Below are 22,091 nucleotides of genomic sequence, written 5' to 3' on the forward strand. Positions count from 1 at the left end.
GATCTTATTTTAAAATCCAGTTTCTAATTATAAATCGTTAATATTTTGGCTGGTAAACGGTGGATAATGTGCAACACGAGACCCCATAGTGGTCATATCACCTCTTATTCACAACTCCTATCTCTACCTCCCCGCGGTGCCGGCTGGGGTGCGAGTAACCTAAGCGGAGATCGGGTACCCAACCCCGGTGGATGCTTTGGTCGCATGCAGACTGAGAAGGTGGCCGCACGCGTCTGCTCCCCAGGTCAGGGGCGGCGTGCAACAACAACCGAGCGTCTGTTCTCCAGGTCAGGAGCGGCTCAAACAGCGTCTGTCTTGCAGCAAGCGGCTGAATTTATGAAATGCGGCTCCCGCCAGCTAAGTCCAAGATGGCAGCCCCATCGCGGGATAGGGACTTTAGGCTAACAACCTACTGCTCCCGATTCATAACTTGTTACGGAATCCGAAAGAAATGACCGATCTGGAACTTTGGCGACGACTTTTAGCATGAAAACACGGACACGAATTGGAACTTGGAATGTTTTAACCCTTGCCCAACAAGGCAAACTGGAACAACTTGCTAGAGAGGCTAGCCGCCTCAAGCTTGAAATTCTGGGACTGAGCGAAGTCCGTTGGCCTAATACTGGAGAACACAAGACACAATCCGGGCAAGTCCTGCTTTACTCTGGCATACGAGGAGAACATGCTACTCGGGAACGAGGAGTTGGTTTCCTGTTAAGCCCGCAGGCCTACGCGGCCCTCATTAGATGGGAACCGATAAACGAAAGAATAATCGTAGCCAGATTTAGAACACGGGTTAGAAACCTTACAATGGTCCAGTGTTATGCGCCAACTGACGTTGCCGATTTGCAGGAGAAAGAGCAGTTTTACAGTCAACTGAACAGCGTGGTAGAGAGAATTCCGAAGGGTGACATTCAAATCCATTTGGGCGACTTCAACGCAAAGATTGGCTCCGACAATCAAGACCTTGAGCGCATCATGGGGCGCCATGGCCTAGGACAGATGAGCGAAAATGGAGAGCTGTTTGTAGAATTTTGTGGCAATAACAACATGGTGATCGGTGGATCGCTCTTCCCCCATCGACCAGCACATAAGGTCACTTGGGTATCCCGAGATGGCCGAACAGAAAATCAAATTGACCACATCTGCATCAGCCGAAAATGGAGAAGGAGCCTTCTTGATGTCCGCAACAAGCGAAGCGCAGACATTGCATCTGACCATCACCTCGTCCTCGGCGAGATACGACTGAGAGTTGCGCGTGTCCAACGGCGCGAAGAGAAAGTCGGGTGTCGATACGACGTCCGCCGGTTGGAGAATCCAGAGGTGAAAAGGGCATACGTTGAACAGCTAGAATCCCGAGCCTCGGAGCTGCCGACAGACGGAACAGTCGAAGAACAGTGGTGTGGAATCAAGAATGCCTTTATCACGACGAGCCATGGTACTCTCGGTAAAGTTTGTGGAAGAAGAAGTGAATGGATGTCGGATGAAACTTGGAGGATGATCGATGATCGGAGAAAGGCGAAAGTCGGAATTGAGCAGGCATGTACCGGGTCAGCCAAAGCAGCCGCCCGCTTACGATATGCGGAGCTGGAAAAGGCAGTTAAACGAGCTTGTAGACGAGACAAGAGAGCCTGGACAAACTCCCTAGCCGAAGAGGGAGAAAGAGCCGCCGCCAATGGAGATATCCGATTACTTTATGACATTTCTCGCCGCCTCAGTGGTGCAAGGACTAATGCAAGAATGCCGCTGAAAGACCGAGCAGGTCAGTTATTGACCGATCGAACAGATCAGCTCAAACGATGGACTGAGCACTTCGAACAACTCTTCCGAGTCACGAATAGCGATGGCCAACAGAACCCGCAGCTTGAAGCGCCAACAGTAAGTCGCATAAATGGCGTCAACTCGGAAGCGCCCTCGCTGGCTGAAATAGAAGCGGCAATCAAAAACATGAAATCCAACAAAGCACCTGGGATCGATTGCATCCCTGCTGAAATGCTGAAAGCCGACCCTGCCCTGTCAGCACAAATGTTGCACCGTCTTTTCGCTGACATCTGGGATACTGCAACATTCCCGGCCGACTGGATGCAGGGTATCCTCGTAAAGGTCCCGAAGAAAGGAGACCTGACAGAGTGCGGTAACGTTGATCTGTACAACCCTCAAAGTACTCTGCAAAGTGATCCTGAACAGGATCCAGGAGAAAATCGACGCTACACTCCGACGGCAACAAGCTGGATTCCGATCCGGACGATCATGTGTGGACCACATCACGACGCTACGAATCATACTGGAACAAATCAACGAATTCCAGGACTCTCTTCTGCTGGTGTTCGTTGATTTCGAAAAAGCATTCGACCGACTTAATCATGAAAACATCTGGGCGGCTCTAAGGCGACGAGGGGTCCCAGAGAAACTAGTCCATCTCATCGAAGCACAATACGAGGCATTTTCGTGCAAGGTCTTGCACGATGGTGTCTTGTCCGAACCAATCCCGGTAACTGCTGGAGTGAGACAAGGATGTATCTTATCACCGCTACTTTTCCTCATCGTAATGGATGAGATTCTGACTGGATCGATCGACTGTGCACCGAACCGAGGACTGCCGTGGAATCCTTTAACAATGGAGCAACTGAACGACCTTGACCTGGCTGACGATATTGTTTTGCTCGCCCAAACGGGTGCGAAACTTGGTGCACATATGCGGTGACGACGCGAAAACTGCAAGTATTTGTAAACCGCTGCCTGCGGAACATCATCCGCGCTTGGTGGCCTGGCAACTGGATCTCGAATGAGGAACTATATCGCCGGTGTCATCAAAGGGCGCTAGAAATCGAGATTCGGGAACGTAAGTGGAGATGGATTGGGCACACGCTGCGAAAAGATGAAAACGAGATTTGCAGAGAGGCGCTTGACTGGAATCCAGAAGGTCATCGAAGAAGAGGCAGGCCCAGAAACTCGTGGCGGCGAAGCCTAGCCGCTGAAATCCGAACTGTCGACGAGAATCTTGACTGGGACCGAGTGAAGTCGCTGGCTCCGGATCGTCAACAGTGGAGGTCTTTTACCACGGCCCTATGCACCGGAGGATCGGCGCGGGATCATTAAGTAAGTAAGTAAGTTAATATTTTAATTTTCAAATACAACTACAAATTGGAAATATCTTAAATCTTTTCACTAATCTGGAACTCAATTTGATTCTGCTATCAGTAAATTCAGACCAAGTTTGAGGCTAGGTGCAGACATTTGGACTGAAAATCTGAAATATGAACTACGATGAAAAACCTCGATCTTGAAAACCAATCTTGCGTATGCAATCTAATTCCAATTTCATGGAATCTGAATTTGAATTCGGATACATCTAAGTATTAAAACACGATTTCGAAATCCGAATCCAAATATTGAAGGTAAAGGTTGAAGTCCGATTCCGGAAATTTAATATGGATCTAATACAAAAACTTGCAAATAAGCAAACCTGGATCCTTATTTGAAATGCGAATCGTTTAAAGATTCCGAAATCTAGAGACTCGAGTTAAGGAATTTTAAAAACCAAATTGTGTAGAAACTTACATCTGAGTCTCTAAAACAGATCTGAATCTGAAGTTCGAAAATATGGTTCTAAAGTCTCAAGATTAAGTCTTTTATCAACCCTAATCAGTAAGTCAAAAAATTGTACGATTAGTATTGCTCGATTATGGATTCTATCCTAAAGTCGAAAACTGTGGTCTGAATTGTTTGATGCGAAAGTTTAGTGCTGAGATTACTAAAAACTGAATTTCAAGTGAAAAATTCGATCCAGATCGCTGAAATTGAAATTTAAATCTGTTATATGGACCTTAGTGCTGAGAGAAGGTATGATACCTTCTCTCAGCACTAAGCTTCAGATAACAGATTAAAATGTTTTTGTAATTTGAAAGAGAAATCTTCATTGATATCGGGAATCTGAGGCCTGCATCCTGTTTCTTGTTAAGTAATCCTTAGCATGAAATTAATTTTCTCTCATTCAAATTTGAATTCTGATAATCAAAATCGATGAAATCCACAAAAGTTTTAAAAAATCTTTGAAGCGGTTTTTCTCGATTCAATGTTATTACATATGGAACATTCTTGCCGAGAGCGGCAGTGAAGTTGCTGTGAAAAAGCTACATTTGTACCAAATTTGATATACATAACATATACATTATCGGATTGTGTCATATTTTTAGTCTTTTTAATAAGAGACACCCCCCATTTTCCAAGGTGGGAGGGGTTTGTAGCCTACCAGAAACTTTTTTCGGCCCAATAAACCCGTTATACCAACTTTTACAACAATCGAACCAACCGATGACAAGAATATACTTCTGCATATGGGAAAACACGCCGGATAGTTTCCAACGTATAATGGCAGGGTTGCCATTTAAAAAGATGTGAAAAGAATAAAATAAAATCAATCAATTTTGAAATCGTCATAACTTTGGATTGACGGTCACGGTCTTTAGCAAAGTTGTTCTTTGAATCTTCAGCAATAAGATGCTGCTTGAAGAATTTGAGTTTAGTGAAGTTGAGCAGTGAGGCTGAAGAATTTTTTTATACAATAAAGTTCTTTTTCCATTTTAATTTCCATACAAACTTTGAATTTTTACTTGAGTCCATTTCCGCTCTTAGGCCCAGAAATATTTGCACATTTGTTATTGGGCCCAAAAGTAACTCAAAGCGGTTTGATACTTTTTTTGGATCGATTTTGACCAGTCCAATGCATGGTATTTTCACATGTTTTACTCTAATTAAGTAATATCAAACATTTACTATATTTTTTCATCATTCAAACAATTAAAACAGATGGTTTTGATTTCGTTTTTTATTTTATATTATTGAAGTAAAGAAAGGTATTCCCATCAATTTCCTTCCATTCAAAAAAAAATTTAACATCTTTCATAACTCATGCTGTAAACGGTTAAAATTATAATGATTTAATTACAAGCTCTTTATTCGAAAAAAAAGTGCAGTTAGTGAATCAGTGTACTTAATAAAAATAAAAAAAAAGTGTATGAGTAAATAAACCTACACAACTGGCTACTGCAATAAAAATGACAGGATTGAAAAAGATTTTTTTGCTAGACTTTAGGAAATAGACTGAGTCGATTTGGGGTCATTTTAGAATTTCTCAAACCCTGGGGTTCTAAAAGCTTCGTTTTGGCTCAAAGCTCATCCATGATTTCTTGCAGAATTTTGAAATAACATTTGTATGAGTAAATTTTAACTTTAATATTTGTATGGAAAATTATATTTTTTGTTAAAAAAAATTGTAGTTTCTTCTGTGGAACCAAGCCTGCAAATGGTGTTTGTGCTAATTTATGAATAGATTGATGAAAATTTTCCGCTGACCAACTTTGTTCAAGACCGTAACTTCTTATCTAACAAGGCAAAAATATATTAGCTGTTGAATAGGGGTATGTCTTTTGGCATTCAAAAACAACAATTCATATGACGTACTGCTAATACCTAACGCAGTATTGCTTGTAATGTAATGTAATGAAATTTTCTCATACAGACGTTATTTAAAAATTCAGCAAAAAATTATGGGTGAGTTTTGAATCAAAACGAAGCTTTTTAGACCTCAGGGTTTGAAAAATTCAAAATTAACCCAAATTGACTCGGTCTGTTTAGGATATCCATAAAATCTCGTAAATACTTAGGCAACTGCTCATTTGTTTGAAATAGTGCCTTCTTTTGTCGTTGATTTTGCCCGAAACAAATTCTCAACGATGAGTTATTGGAAAACGGTCCAATCCAAATCTACTCGTAGAGTTTTTTGTCGGAATTATTTGTCATTTTTTCACGTTTAGGTTTTTAAACAAACAAAACCAAAAAAAATCGAAATCAATCTAAATTGTACAAATTTTTGGAAAGGAAACTGGGCAAATATCTAAAAATGTTGATTTTCTAGTGTACCTGGATGTGCAATATACGGTTCGCAAGGTCAAAGACCAGAAAAAGTCGATATGTGACATAAAAAAGGATAACGTGGGAGAAAAAAAGTTATGAATTTAAGGAGTTTTACTAGTTAAAGAAAATATAGTACACAGGGCTGGTAGCGGTTTGACAATGAAAAAGTAGTGACTTTAGTGACCAAAACTTGAAAAAAAGTGACCAAATAGTGACTTTGAGGACCGAAAAAAGTGACCAAATTGTGACTATGTAGAACGAAAAAAGTAACTTTGAAGTACAAAAAATGTGACCCAAATCAGGCCTGTGCAAAGGGGGGGGGGGGGGGGGGGGGGGTCTGGTGTTTCGAAATTCGAATATAGATAAAAATAATAATAATACCAAAAATAAAAAATTGAAAAGGAAAGCGTGTTCTTACACCGTTTGTCACTCATGTTCAACACATAAACTAATAAAATGACTGATATACCAAATTTTGGAAACATATTACAATGAATGTTTCAAATTTTCGATAAGTCAAGAAAATAAGAAATAAATTAGTTTCAAAAGAATATCTTTGCAAATTTAAAATTAAAAAATCTGAATTCTAAAATAAATGTCCAATATCCAAATATTTGTTAATTTTTATTCATCTAAATTTGGAATTCTTTTCCTCATTTTCAACTGGAAGTTGAGTGAGAAATTCAGTTGTAAATTTTTAATTTGAACAAAAAATATTTAATCACGATTTAAAATGTGAATCACCGATTTCATTTTTGAAGCTTAAATAATAACATCATGTTCAACTGCACTGACAAAGAAATGTTAGAAAATGAGTAATTACGTGAATGATAAAAACTGATAAAAATTAAAAATAATGAAAATAATAAATTAAAAATTAAAAATAATAACCTTTGGTAATTAATATTGAAAGCACAAATCAAATACAAAGTTAGTTAACACTGCGTATCAAAATTTATTTTTAAAGTTGCTACTTAGAACAATTTTTCAAACTTTTTAGATTAATTTAAAAATCATGATCGATCCAGAAAACATGATTTCATATAAAAAATATTAATAAAAAGTTTTTAAATTTTCAATCGCAAGTTTTTAAGCTTTAAATTACAAGCTCTGAGTATTTTGTCTCTTTTGATTAAAATATTGGGTCCTGAAAGAACAGAAGATTGAAATTATGTTTTATTATTAAAAAATTTGAGTTAAATGCTTATGGTTGAAGAACACGAAAATTCAGAATTTAAAAACAAGGAAACAATTGTTGAAAATATGTCTTAAAAATTTAAAAGGTTTGATTTAAAAAAATCCGGCAAGTTGATTAGAAAATTGAAAAAAAAAAACTGTACAATAAAATTCGGTAAATTAATTTGAAAATTGAAAAAAACAATATGGAAATAAAAAAGATTAGTTTTTAAAAACATTTCAGGAAGAGTTTTTTCAATAAACATGTTTCACTATACCATTTTGGTGCTTATTTTTTTAAATTATTGATTTGGTAAATAGTGTCCTAAACTAGAAATTTTGTCAAATTCGGCCGAACACATTTAGTTTTAATGATAAAGAGTTTATTACTAGTAAAATCAAACATTGATAGATAACTGATTATGGAAAAATGTCATTACAAGTATTTTTGACATCACAGCAGAAAGTGTAAAAAAAAACTTGATTCTCTATTTAAAGCTCATCAATTCATATAAAACTTTTATTTTTAAATAATATGTTTTTGATTTGAGTTTTTGTAAAAAAAAAAAGTGCAGAAACTTCTCTGAAGATTTTTAATTATTTTCAAAAGTCATTTCAATAACAAAAGCTGATAGAAATATTGCATACATATTTAGATTCGAGGAACCCAAATTAGTTGAAATTACCGTTTAAATTCATTGCAATTAAGAAAAATGTAAATTTTTAAAACCCTTTTTTCAAGTATTTAGAAGAACAAAAAACACGAAATAAAATTGAGTATGAAATTGTTTTTTTTTTTAAGAATATTTCATATCAACATAACATTTGTTATGACATAAAAGATTTTTTTAATAAAAAAAAATGGTTCGTTTCAATCTCAATCTTAGTTACACTACTTAATAAAAACCCATTCTAAAGACGAGATAGAGTTTTTGTATATCAAGTTTTGAGTTCCGATACAAAAGGTTGATTGAACTAAAAATAAAAATCTACAATCAAAGTTAGTTTCATTTCATGAACGTCAAATATTGTCGTAAATCAAAATGTCTCAAGCCAAGGGTGATTCATGCCGAAATTCCGCCGGAGGCGAAAAAAATTTCTGACTGACTGATCAAGTAATTTACCGTTACTAGCGTCAATATTGACACGCGCAATTCAAATTACTCTTTTATTGGTTTTTTTTTGGGTGAAAAAAGTGACTTTTGGTGATAAAAGTGACCATTTTTCGGAAAATAGTGACTTTAGTGACCAAATGATGAAAAAAGTGACTTTTGATTAGTAGGCTGCGGCCGTGAACGACGGGTGTGATTTTTTTTCGCTGCCAATTTTAACTCCTGGAGAAAAATTGATTTTTTGTTGTCATTTGTGCTGAAAATTTGTTTAAATGTTAGAGATTCCCAATCTGTTTTCAAGAACGCTCGGGACGATTATCACGACGTTAACAGCAGACAGTAGTGTCTATGGGGGTTTCCGCCCGAAGAGGAATTCGGTTTCTCGGGATTAAATGATTCAGACGTGTTCACTATAATGGTCACTTTATTACTAACTAACTATTTACAATGATCGGATATTTATAGCTATGGATTGTGAGTGTGTGAGTGTATGAATGCGAGAACGCTATTGGTTGTTTGCCGGTGCTATCGTTTGTTGTTGCTATTGTTGGTTTGCCGGCTATTGTCTGCTGGCGTCAGTTGCGTGGCTGTTGTTATTGTTATTGCTGCCTGCGTGTGTTTGTTTCGAGAAGGTTCTCGACTGGACTGACTGATGGAATGTTCGGGAACTAGTTTGTAGTGTTAGTGATGATTGGCTGATGATGAATGACGGTGAATAATGATGGAATGGAATGATGGTGATGAAATGATGATGTGAGGGTAAGATGGGTTACGTCGCCACAATACTCCCCCCTTAATTTACGCAATAGGGACGAGTAAATCGAACTTGTCTTCCTGACCTGGTTCGGTACTTGGGTTGTTCCTGTTCGTCCTTAGCATCAGATGATCTTTCACCGGGATCGGGTGGTTTCACTGTTGGTTCGTTGGCTTGCATGTGTGCAGCTTTTAAACGGTCGATAGAAATTGGCTGCTTTCGACCATTGATGTCCACGATGAAAACTTTCTTCTTTCGGCGCAACACTTTGAATGGTCCATCGTAAGGCGGTGTTAGTGGCGGTTTGATTGCTCCAACTCGGACAAATACGTGGGTACATGTGGCCAATTCCTTTTGAATGAAGGTCGCTTGTTTCGAATGATTGCTTGTTGGCGTTGGTCGCAATTTTGCCATAGCTGCTTTCAAGTCAACAAGATATTCGGCGGAAGGCGACTTGCTTGAGCTTGATGCGAAAAATTCTCCTGGAAGACGAAGAGTTGTGCCATAAGTAAGCTCAGCGCTCGATGCTTCGATATTTTCCTTCAGCGATGTCCGCATGCCGAGAAGGACAATGGGCAAGGATTCAGTCCAGCGGGGATTCTGATGACACATAATGGCGGCTTTGAGCTGGCGGTGTGTTCGCTCAATCTGTCCGTTAGCTTGCGGGTGGTACGGTGTCGTCCTCAGGTGAGTGATGCCCAACAGCTTCGTTAATTCACGAAACAGCTCGGATTCGAATTGACGACCAAGATCCGTAGTGACGTTAACGGGGACGCCGAATCGTGCAATCCAGCCAGCGACAAAGGCTCGGGCGATCGTGTGTGCCGTCATGTTAGGGATGGGAATTATTTCTGGCCAACGAGTAAATTTATCGATGAGCGTTAAGCAATATACGTACCCTTCTGATGGCGGTAATGGTCCAATGATGTCCATGTGGATGTGGGCAAATCTTTCGTTCGGCGTGGAGATTTGCACGATCGGTGCTTTGTTGTGTCGGTGAACTTTCGCTCGTTGACATGGAATGCAGTTGGTGGCGAAATTCTTGCAGTCTCGACGCAGTGAAGGCCATACGAAACGATCAGAGATAAGACGAGTTGTCGCACGAATTCCAGGATGTGAAACGTTGTGGAATTTTCTCATGATCGCATCGCGAAACTGCTTCGGCACGAATGGACGGATTGCATCAGTTGACACGTCGCAATAGATAGGCGCAGACGAAAACGGGGACTTGAGCGCTTTTAGCCTGATGGTTGTGTTAAGTGGAGGATTTTCCAGGTACAGCTTCAGCTCGGGATCAGTTTTCTGCTCGAGGGCCATACGATCGAAATCGATTGTATCGTTGGTGATTGACTCGATACGGCTCAACATGTCAGCAACTTTGTTTGCTTCACCGGGGACATGTCGAATGTCTGTTGTGTATTCGCTGATGAAGCTGAGGTGTCGTTGTTGAGTTGGACTAGCTCGTTCCGGGCGCTGATGGAAAGCTGTGGTGAGAGGCTTGTGATCTGTGTACACGCAGAAATCACGAGCGATGAGCATGTCTTTGAAATGCTTTATCGCTTCGTAGATTGCGAATAGCTCTCGGTCATACGTGCTAGCTTTCCTTTTGCTGTCACTCAATTTCCTGGAGAAAAATCCTAATGGTTGTCGACCATTTTCGGTGATTTGATGAAGAACTGCCCCAATAGCTGTGCCAGAGGCATCCACTTCCAGGGCTAGTTTTGCTTCAGGTGCAGGATGTGCTAGAAGGACGGCATTGGCTAGGTCCTGTTTGCATTTTTCGAATGCTTGGTTGGTTGTTTCGCTCCACTGCAAAACGGTATTGTCGTTCCTTATGTTTCCGCAGATCATCGATTGCAAGATCTGTTGATCGACGGCGGCGTGGGGAATGAAACGTCGATAAAAATTGATGGTGCCAAGAAATCGCTTGAGCTGTTTTGCTACGGTCGGACGTGGGAAATTCAAGACAGCATCAACCTTTTTTGGACTGGGTTTGATGCCATCTTTGGTGATCAAATGACCAAGAAATTCGACGACCGGTTGTCCAATTTGGCACTTGCTTGGGTTAATAATGAGACCATTTTCCCGGAGTCGCTGGAAGACGGTGCGCAGATGCAGCTTATGTTCGTCTTCGGTGGTGGATGCTATGCACAAATCATCCACATATGGGAATACGAAGTTCAGATCTCCGAGAATGTCGTGCAAATGACGCTGGAGAGTTTGACCGGCGTTTTGTAGGCCAAACGTCATGTATTTGAATTCGAACAATCCAAAGGGCGTGGTGATTGCGGTCTTGGGAATGTCCTCCGGTGCCACAGGAATTTGGTGGTATGCTCGTTGTAAATCGATGCACGAAAAAATGGACTTACCGTGCAGAATTGTTGAGAAGTCCTGGATGTGGGGTATTGGATACCGATCTGGGACTGTGATCGCATTAAGATTGCGGTAGTCACCACAAGGTCTCCATTTTCCGTTCGGCTTCTTCACTAGATGCAGTGGACTGGCCCAGCAGCTTTTCGAGGGTTGACAAATGCCTTGTTCCATGAGGAATTTGAATTCCGCTTTGGCTTCGTTCAATTTGTCGATGGGCAAACGGCGGGGACGACAAAAAACGGGCTGACCAGTCGTGATGATTTGATGCATTGTTTGCGCTTTCGTAGGACGGTGATTCATGTTCAGAACTGTAATGTCCTGAAACTCCTTAAGTAGTTGTGCAAATGGTGCGTTCACATCGAATGTGGTGATGGATGGTTCGGAGACTGCATTGATGTTGTTGATTTCCAGTTTCGTTGTGTTGTCGACGAGCTTGTTTCTCCGGAGATCCACTAGCAAGTCGTAGTGCTTTAGGAAATCCGCTCCGATGATGGGTGATTTAACTTCAGCTATCGTGAAGGTCCAGGTAAACGAACGACGTAGACCAATGTCGATTGTCAATCGTTTGGTGCCGTAAGTAGCGATCGGACTTCCATTGGCTGCGAACAATTGATGTGAATTCGTTCGGTTCAACATTTCCTTTGGTGTTGGTGGGATCACAGAGATATCGGCTCCTGTGTCGATTAGGAAGCTTTGCGACGTTTGTTGGTCGTGGACATGAATACGGCGAATGTTGATTGTTTGGTTCAGCTTGATGCTGGAGAGACTTGGTTTTGGTTCGAGCGGCGCTTGGCGAGGAACGTGTGACCTAAAAACTGCACGTGTGTTTCTTCTTTCGGGTTTGCCATCGTAGAAAATGCACTGAATTTTCAGATTATCCTTTTTCCACTTTTCGCACTTTCTGGCTTGTGCTCCGTGCCGGTAATGAAACCAGCAAATCCACCCGCGATTGCGTTTTTGCTGCGCATGTTGCTGTGTGTCAGGCGACAAATTCTGGAATTTTCTCGATGTTGCCTGATCTAGACGACGCGTAAGCGCCTCGATTTGCTGCTCTAGGATGGAGATGGGCGTGCCTTCCGAATGATCGGGAAAAATCCTTTTTTTGAGGGGATCCATTATTTCGGCACTATTAGGAAAACTCGAGAAGTTTTTTTTTAACTCGCGATACACTTAAAAATCGCGGCGCGACGAAGAATAGCGTGGAACTTTCGGGAAAAAATAGAGCACTTTCCCACTGCACTCGCGTTTTTGTTCTAGCACTCGCGACGGAGGCTTCGAGAATTCGAACACTCGCGAACTGTACTTAGCGATTGAACTTTCGAGAACGATTCACACGCGGTAACTTCACTTAACGTGCGGGGTCACCAATTTATGGGGGTTTCCGCCCGAAGAGGAATTCGGTTTCTCGGGATTAAATGATTCAGACGTGTTCACTATAATGGTCACTTTATTACTAACTAACTATTTACAATGATCGGATATTTATAGCTATGGATTGTGAGTGTGTGAGTGTATGAATGCGAGAACGCTATTGGTTGTTTGCCGGTGCTATCGTTTGTTGTTGCTATTGTTGGTTTGCCGGCTATTGTCTGCTGGCGTCAGTTGCGTGGCTGTTGTTATTGTTATTGCTGCCTGCGTGTGTTTGTTTCGAGAAGGTTCTCGACTGGACTGACTGATGGAATGTTCGGGAACTAGTTTGTAGTGTTAGTGATGATTGGCTGATGATGAATGACGGTGAATAATGATGGAATGGAATGATGGTGATGAAATGATGATGTGAGGGTAAGATGGGTTACGTCGCCACATGTCCTCTGCAACCAATGCATTGCATTATTATTAGCTGATCAAAAGGGCTAGCTACAACAGCCCTCGAATTCCTGATCAAGCCACGGGGATTCCGGTGAGGATGTGCCTCATGCGGCCTTTTTTTGGTTGGCTAGCAGAGCACAGTTACGAAGAACCTCGGATCGACTTTGACGAGGGGTGACACTAATCAAGAAATCCAAAATACCGTGTAGTGTGTACCCGAAGAGGTGGTCGGCCAACAATAAATGCTACTGCAGGATGTCTTGGGGCTCGAAGATCGTACGTGGTGAACCGGGTGGCAATGGTGATGCCGAACCCCTCAATTTCGGAACTCGTTGAACTTTTACGCGTCCCAAATGTTGCTGAGCAATTGCTGTTGCTCGCAAGGTGTGTGTGTTTCTCAAACCCTTTCACACGTTGGTTAACCCCCGGTAAGTGCAAGAAGAGCGATTGTTGGCAACTGGCGGTTTGGCTGCAGGCTTGCCCATTCCTGTCTTTTAAATATTCCCGGAAATTATCCCTTTCAACATGTATCCTTTTCAAATGAAAAAGAGGTAAGATGTAAAAAGTGTTTTTTTTTTCATATGTTCAAAATAGCTTAACTCTATTATGGGGTTCAGCGGGGGGTTGGACAGGGCATCAAACGATCGGAAGACTGATATACAATGGATTGTGGGTTCAAGCCAGCCGGAGTATCTCGACAAATTTAGAATCATGAGAAGGTTACTTAAGAACCTTTTCAAAATTCTTTATTTGTTTCGAACAGTTGGAAGGGAGTGAGATGAGTCAAACCTGTCCCAAGCCAGTGGTAACGGACCCCTTGGTTGTACTGCAATTATTGTTGATGAGTTAAGCATGAACAATATTTGAATATGCGATCGAGACTTCCCGTACCGCCTCGGGTCGAAAGACCTATCAGCCACTGGTGGGTTTTTTATACATACATACATACATAAAATGATGAAAAAAGTGACTTTTTAGTGATTGACCCAAAAAAAGTGACCAAGTCACTAAAAAGTGACTCGCTACCAGCCCTGTACAGTATGTGCGATTATTTATCTACAATATCAGCAGTAGTCTTAGCTTTTTTTTTGGGTTCGAGAATTCCCGGGACTTTTCGATCCTTTTCCGGGATTCGAAAATAACCAAATTTCCTTAATTCCGAAAATTCCGGTCGGAAATTCTCGACATCAGAAGGAAGAACTGCTAATTAAAGTGGTTTTGCTCCTAATATGACCTTCTTCGGGAGAAACTGTGTTTGATAAAAGAAGATGTTGATATTTCGTTCGGCTTTATTGAAAAAAATCCTCATATTACAACACACTATGAAACGATTATTTCATATTTTATAACGGATTTTAATTAAAGAAACCGAGCCAAAACTGGTTGTTGTCAATTGTGGGGTTACACATTTAAATAAAAAAGAATTAAGTAAGCTGGCACGTAATTCTCGATTTAAAACTAACTCAACATAGGCTTGATTTATAAAAAAAAATATAAAGAAGGTACCGTAAAACGGGGTAACTTTGACCAACAATACAACAATACAACAACTGTTTTCTACGTTTGAAAGTCTATTCATTAAGTATCAAATAGGCAAAATTTGGTTTGTATTTGAAATTTTTTCTTTCTGTTTGTAAAAATGTAATTTCAAATCCTTAACATATCTATTTTTTCCAAGGCTAGCAAACAAACAGCTCTCATGTTATACCAAAAACCATTTAGAAGCAAACGAGTTGTTGAATGTGAAAGAACATCTTTTTTTCTTTGTATATGTATAGTTATAGTGCTGTATTTATACACCCAAAATTCAGCCTCTGTGCCAATGGCGTGTAGTCAATTTCATAGCATCATTGGTACAAGAAGATAACGCGACCGGCACTGATTCGATTTGCGCCCACCGGCATTAACCTCCCAGCGCAACCGAATTGCGTATGTCTGAATGAAACAAAATAAAAACGTTTTCGCGTCCCTCCCCATCGCATCACAAGCCGAAGAAGGATGGAAATAAATACCGGCCAACACCAGGCAGCCAGCGAACCGAGCACTGTGCGTGTGTATGTAGCAAAAGCAACAACAAAAACATTGCTTCAATTCACCGGCAAACAACCAGCGGCCAAGCTGCCCGGCTTTAGCAGCTGTGTATATGTAGCGTGTGTATGTAATAGCAGGCAGTAAGCAAAGCACAGTTCTCATTCAATGGGTTTCCCGTTCCTTCACTCCCGTTCCCTTTCCCGTTTCCATCTTAAGACAAAGGAATGCATTGAAAGGAGGCCAAACGCCGGGAAGCCGCCGTTGTACGTTTTTTTTTTGTGATTGATCGGTGACAGAAAGCCTATGACAAATATACCTCGTCCTGCATGAAGCTCGAATAGTACACTGGTTAGAATGTCGGACTGGCAAGACGATACAATTGGTGATTTGAGTTCGATTCTCACTACAGCGCTGTGGTTTCATTTTTTTATTTTCTTATTTCTGGGATGAATTATCCAATAGGAAGGAAATCCCATAAAATGTTTTTCTTGTTTCGCTTGAATGTAGTGGTCATCATTTTGGTTGGAAGCCGAGTCCTTATGCCAGTTACGGTTTTTCAAACATACCGTCTTCGGCACAGTGCACATTTCAGCGCATTATCGGCACAGAGATTTGCTAAATAGGCATTGGATTTTTGCAACCTCATCTATGGGTGTAGTCGTTTAATGATAAATTTTTGATATTTAAAAACCCTATAAAATATTCCATTTTTTAAGCAGTCCTCCAGAAACTCTAAATTTTAAATTGTAAATTTACAGTTCAAATTTCAAGTAAGCGTTTCGATTCTGATTTTGAAAGCGATTATTTTTCTATTTTTTTTTTAATTGATTTCATTTTAAAGTTAGTTTAAGCTACTTTAATAAGATTTTGCTTATCAACCCTAAATTTGAGGACAAATCAAAAAAGTTTTTTGTATTACAAAAGACTACAAAGGTAAAAAGGGATTTTCATTTTTTCAGCTTCTTGGAACCTTTTTAGAATACCATACAAATCAGAGAGAATAATTTAAGGTTCATTTAGAATCAATCAAGCAAAGAAAATATTTAAAAAAAAAATCAAAATACAAAAAACCAAAAAGATATCCAACAGAAAAACAGATCAACTAGACCCGGAAGGTGGAGAGAAAAAAAAATCCCATATACAAAAGAAAGAAAAACAAATACAAATATTGAGACTAGATATGCTTGCTTTTTTTCATTTCGAACCTCAAAACTTTCTAATTCAGATTCATACCTAACTTCCACAAAAATCGAAAACAGTTGTTTCAAACTATTTTAATTTACGGTCTCTCGCCAAGAGAAGGAATTTTAACAATGTTTAAAACTGATGAAATTTATGTTTTTGTTCTTAAGTCTCGAAACTTCTGGGTTAATCATTCTTACAGTCAGTCAAATAAACAATATTTTTCCAAAATTTACCATTAGGTATACGTCAGCTAATTTATTCCTTGAGCAAACATTGAAATTGAATTGGAAATGTTAATCGTTGCGATTTCAACCTAAATTTTAAGCGATCAGAAGCTAAAAAGCAAGTTTGGTCCTCACGCTACACGTTTGAATGTCGCGCGTCATCGAAAACGCCGAAATGTAGGCTACGACATGACTCTAGGCCGCACGATTTGTTGAATTCGATCGACTTGCATGACTCTCAACGTAGGGTACGAGACCATCTGTTGGACCGACGACGATATGAAATTTTCGAAAAATTTAAACTTTAACAACATTGACAACATCTTCTTTTCAAGTTGTTCTTTGATTTGTTTTATTCGAGATTGTGTTTTTTTTATATTTTTCTTTATTTTAAAACAGGGTTGTGATTATTGTAAATTGACATTGAACTAACATAGAAATTCAACATTTGATACTGAATGTGTATACCGGAACACAAATAGGAAAAGATCTACGAGTAATTTATTCATGTCATACGATCAGGTAGGTACTAATTAGCGGATCACATATAAACCGTTTATCAACTGACGGCGTGAGGCCGGAATTTCACACCACGTCACCAGAAAAAAAAAACTATGACATATGGTAGCAAAATATTCTGTCCAACGATTTCCCTTACATCATCCTGCAATCAGCTGAGATTCAACCGACTGACCTTTACCTTCGTTCGGTCGTGTGCATTTACAATATTTACATACATGGGTATCTCTAGCTAGTAGGGATGGAGATATTTATAATGCAACACGATCTGGTTCACGTCAAGGTTTTGTTGGAGAATTCATCACATTAAGCCGGTAATGTACCGTACGTGACATGAATGAATGAATGAAACCGATTTGTATGTTTTCGCATGATTCATACACCTTTGGATGAAGCTCGTATATGAGAAATTATTTCCCCACGTTGTAGTGTCATTATCGTTACATTTCGAATCGCAGTCCGAGAACATTTTTGATCGAGAAGGTCGTGATCATAATTGCTCGTGTAGGTATTGATTGAAGGTTTCGCTATTCACGTTTTTGCTATTTCGCATTCTTTTTCTCAAAAACCGAAAATAATTTCGGATTCAAATTCGAAAAGTATTGCAAATCCAAGTGACAACCATTTCCGGGTTTCCCTGTGAAAATTTTTTTTCCATGTTTTTTTTTTATAAAAATTAAGAAAGATTAGTGAGAGAAAACACAAAATAAAAAACTATCAACAAAAATTCTTCTGACAATTTTGAAGAACGAACAGTTGATTTTTTTTTCTCTCAAAAACCATTAGCATAAAGTTTGTGGGTTTTTTTTAGATATATCTCCCTCATTTACAATCTTTATAATAATAATATAATCAAAATAAAAAATTACCAATGTGATAATGACAGAAATATGAAGAAAGATATTATTGAAAGTTTGACAAATCTAACAAAATTATGAGTATTAATTGCAAAATATAGTGACAAAACATTTTACTCATATTTTCGTTTTTTTTTCAAATTTATCATATTTTTCTCATATTTTGCCATTTTGTTCATCATATTTTATCAAATTTTTATCATTATTCGTCATTTTTGTTTTATTTTCATCATATTTTTGTCTTATTTGACATATTTTTTGTCATATTTGGTCAAATCTTATAAAATTTAGATGTTTCATATCTTTGTTATAATTTTCGGTTTTGATCATTTGTCTCATTTAAAATGATTTCTGCTCACGGTTGAAAGAGAAGTTGAGTAAAAAAAATTGAAATTGCTTATAAATAGTGTCCTTACTGTTGATTTGAAATCGTGCTTAGACATAATGGGACATCCCTATATTTCATGATTTGCTTTTTAACTATTGGTTGCAGTCGAAACAATCAACTAAAGTGCCTGAAACTCAAATTGTACACGGAAAATAAACAAAAGGTTAAATTTACCGAGAAGCGAGGTGATTTTATTTCACACTGTTTTCTCGGTAAATTTGACCTTTTCACCTAGCAAAAAGGTACATTTTACCTTTTTTCAAATTCAATTCGCAATAAGGTAAATTTTACCCTTTTCGCATTGATTGTACCGTTGTACCGTTTTGTTTAGCTCCATCTTGGTAAACTTTACCCGTTACGAGGTAAATTTTACCTTTTTGAATTTACCTTTTTCTAGGTTAATTGTACCTTTTTATTCAGCTCATTTCCTGGTAAACTTCACCTCACTACGAGGTAAGATTTACTTTCTTTGATACACCTTTTTTCTCGGTGAATTGTACCTTTTTTCCAGCTCGATTCAGGTAAACTTTACCTCGCTTTGAGGTGAGTTTCACCTCGATGAGGTAGAAGCTCTCTTTTTGGCTTTGACGAGCGTTCAACTTGTTATCTTGGTAAATTCTGCTTTTTTTATTATTTTCCGTGTATATTATTTTCGCATCTTTTATCCAGTATACACTAGGTTGGCAATGCATGTATGGGAAAAATTTAATCATCGAACTTCAAAATCCGATCAAAACATTTTTAAGGTTGGCCCAAAAAACTGCAAAATTTCAGCTCAATCGGACTGAGAGATTTTGGGGGGGGGGCGGGGCTCAAATAACTCAAAGTTTCAAGATTATTACTCTAAAATTAACCAAATTGGGGACTGTAGGAAATTGGAAAAGTCGACATTTAAATTTTGATGCCAAATTACCTAGATTTATCTAAAAAGGTCGAGATCTGGTGTTATCTCGAAAAATGAAAAAAAATTAGCGATAATAGACTACTTGGAGGATTTTCGAAAACCGGATGATTTTTTTGGAACATTTAAGAATCCTCTAAATTTGAATGTTTCGAAAGCATCCAAAACTTAACTTTTCAATAGAAGGGTCCCAAAAAATCAAAATGAACCAAAAAATGCGGAAAAAATTAAATTCGATGAAAAATAACACCTAATTTGGAACAAAAATGATGCGCTCATTATTCAAATCTATATGAGATGTATAAGTCCGATCTTTTTCAATGAGAGCAACAAAATATAAAAAAGTACCCACATATTGGATGCATATTGGATTGTTCCAAATTGCATTTTTTTTTTAATTTCAAAACCCCTGACATCTGAAAAATTTCCTTTTTAATTAAAATGAACGACAAATTTTTTGAAGATTCTCAAAAAAGAATGAGGTACTCAAAATTTTCAGTTTTTTTAATTATTTCAGGATTACTCTAGCTATAAAAGTTAGATGTCTTTTAAACATTCAAATTTAAAGACAAATTCTTAAATGTTTCAGATATTTCTAGGCCATTTGGTACCAAAATTAACATTTCGATTTTACCGATTTCCCTTTGGTTATTTTTAAGGGGAAAAATTTGAAGTTTTGTATGGAAATACGCCAAAGTTTGTTCGAAGAATGTCACTCTTTGGATTTTTTTTTTCAATACTTTCTCTGGTACTTATTAGGCAGACAGTAGCGTCTTGAGGTATTGAAATGGATTGATCAACATTCATTTTCTATCATTCGGAAAATTTGATTTAGGTTTATCAGAAGTTTAGAGTCACCAGATGCCATGACCGCGAAGAAATGTAAGCCGAAAATCACGGAAATTTGTCATTTTATATTTCACAACTTGCTGGACGAAATTTTACAAATTTATAATCTTTGAGTAACCGAAAGTGTTGTATACAATTTAGTAAAATAGAGTGTGATTATTAGATTTATAACATTTCAGTTATTTTTCTAAGAGTAGAACATTCACGGCAAGCGAAAAAACTTGATTCCTCGTATTTGGTCTCCAATGTGTTAAATTAGGTCTAATTGTCTTAAAACTTCAATTTTACTTTAGGAATGAATGTAAACTACAATGAATTGCACAAATCACATTCTGAACTAATTTCGAGCATTTCTTATTTGCCCTTAGTTTTGTAGTTTTTCAATCTCTAATTTATGTGTTGCCTACACAAAGGCGTTAAATGTTTTACACTGTTCATGAAAAAAAGCTTAAGAACAGGCTTTCAAGTATACATTTAGGCGTGAATTAGTGAATGATGTGATGAGTTTGTTTTAAATCTAGAAAATGATATTACAAAGAAATCCAAACATTTCAACTCACCTTCCCTGGTGACGGCCTTCACATCTTCGTCGTCCGGCTGGATATCGACCTGCGAAAAATCGTCGGAAATGATTACTCGTGAGGTGTATCGGAGCTGTGGCTCCACGGAAGGAGATGACGTCGGCTTCGGAATTCTCCTGCTTCCGCCGTTGTTGATGGTTGGTTTGTTTGTGGTTGTTTTGTGGTTTTTCGTTGGATTTTTCGTTGTAAAAATAACTTGGGGTTGTTGGGCTGCACTGACACTACTACTACTAAAACTACTAACACCTTGCGGTCTTCGAGCGTTGGTAAGGATTTGCTGTCGAAGTTTTTGGATACTATTGTTCCGTTTGAGCCGGTTTCGACTGTTGCTCTGATGAGGGTGGCTAAAGCTAGTGTGGTTGTTATTACTATCGACAGTTTGCTTCTTGTAGGGGTAACTTTGGTTGTTGATGGATTTTAGACGCTGCTGCTGATGATGGGACGACGCCCTCCTGGAGGAGATTTCCGGATATGCGGAGCCGGTGGGGGTTTTCGAGCTGGTCGGAATGACCGGCGAGCTACTGATGATTCGATGGGTCCTAATCGGCTCGTATTGGCCCGATTTAGGGGCCATTTGCCTTTGTTGATGGCCATCGTTGTTGTGGACTCTTTGGTAACTTTTTGGTGTTTCAAAATGGCGATCCTGCCGCCGAAAACAATACTGATGAGCGCCATTTCGGTCAAACTGTTGGCATGTTGTTGATGCTGCTGCAGACGATGTTGGCGGTAGTACGATTAGTATTACCACCATTCGAAACCCCGGAACACCTTGGTGGAATGGTTGAGCACTTTTCAATTTGTAGTCACTCTCACATGAAGACACTGAGAAACTTTTCCGGGTCACAAAAATTTAGTCTGAAGAGTTGTTTCCCGATTGATCCTCGTTTGAACACTGATTTTAACCTTAATTCTTCCAATCGATTATCCTCCAATCAATAACTGCGCGGAAATAAATTGTTAGGAATCAAAACACATTCTAATTGTCAATTATATTCAGCTTATTTTTTTCAGTCTCTCATTCGATCTGGGCGGGGTAGTCGGGGCAAGGCGGTTCGGCGATTGGCTTCCATTTATTATGGGGAGGCGGATCCCGGGATCGATTGATGTGTCATATTTGTTCGTTTGATTGGTCCCCGACAATCGGAATTCATTATTGGTGGCGGCCCGTTCACACAGACAGGCGTGCGTTATAAATTTTAACCATCAATCAGGCCATAAGCCATAAGCCGTTTCCTTTCGCTGCGCGATCAATCGATCGATCGCTATCACTTACTTTTAGTTGAGGTTGATCGATGGATGACTGGAGGAAGTTCTAGTCAAAATATTAAAAACTTTGATTGTCATTTTGAAAATTGGTTCTAGAAAAAAAATGTCACCTATATTTAAACCGTGAAATCGAGGTAAAATGTTGTCCTT

The 22,091-nt window shown here is 38.9% G+C and overlaps 1 protein-coding gene across 3 annotated transcripts in view; it reads right to left on the bottom strand.

Moving 5' to 3' along the window:
• Positions 1 to 22,091, bottom strand: part of LOC129756785 (uncharacterized) — a 252,514-nt gene that overhangs the window by 144,232 nt on the left and 86,191 nt on the right. For 2 of the 3 annotated variants that reach the window (XM_055753805.1, XM_055753796.1), the window contains exon 2: positions 20,655 to 21,614. In XM_055753805.1, the coding sequence (XP_055609780.1) occupies positions 20,655 to 21,426 (772 nt within the window). In that variant the 5' untranslated portion in view covers positions 21,427 to 21,614. The remainder of the gene's footprint in view (positions 1 to 20,654; positions 21,615 to 22,091) is intronic. The other variant, XM_055753815.1, reaches the window with a different exon arrangement.

Source organism: Uranotaenia lowii, chromosome 1, assembly GCF_029784155.1.
Source record: "Uranotaenia lowii strain MFRU-FL chromosome 1, ASM2978415v1, whole genome shotgun sequence".
NCBI lineage: Eukaryota > Metazoa > Arthropoda > Insecta > Diptera > Culicidae > Uranotaenia > Uranotaenia lowii.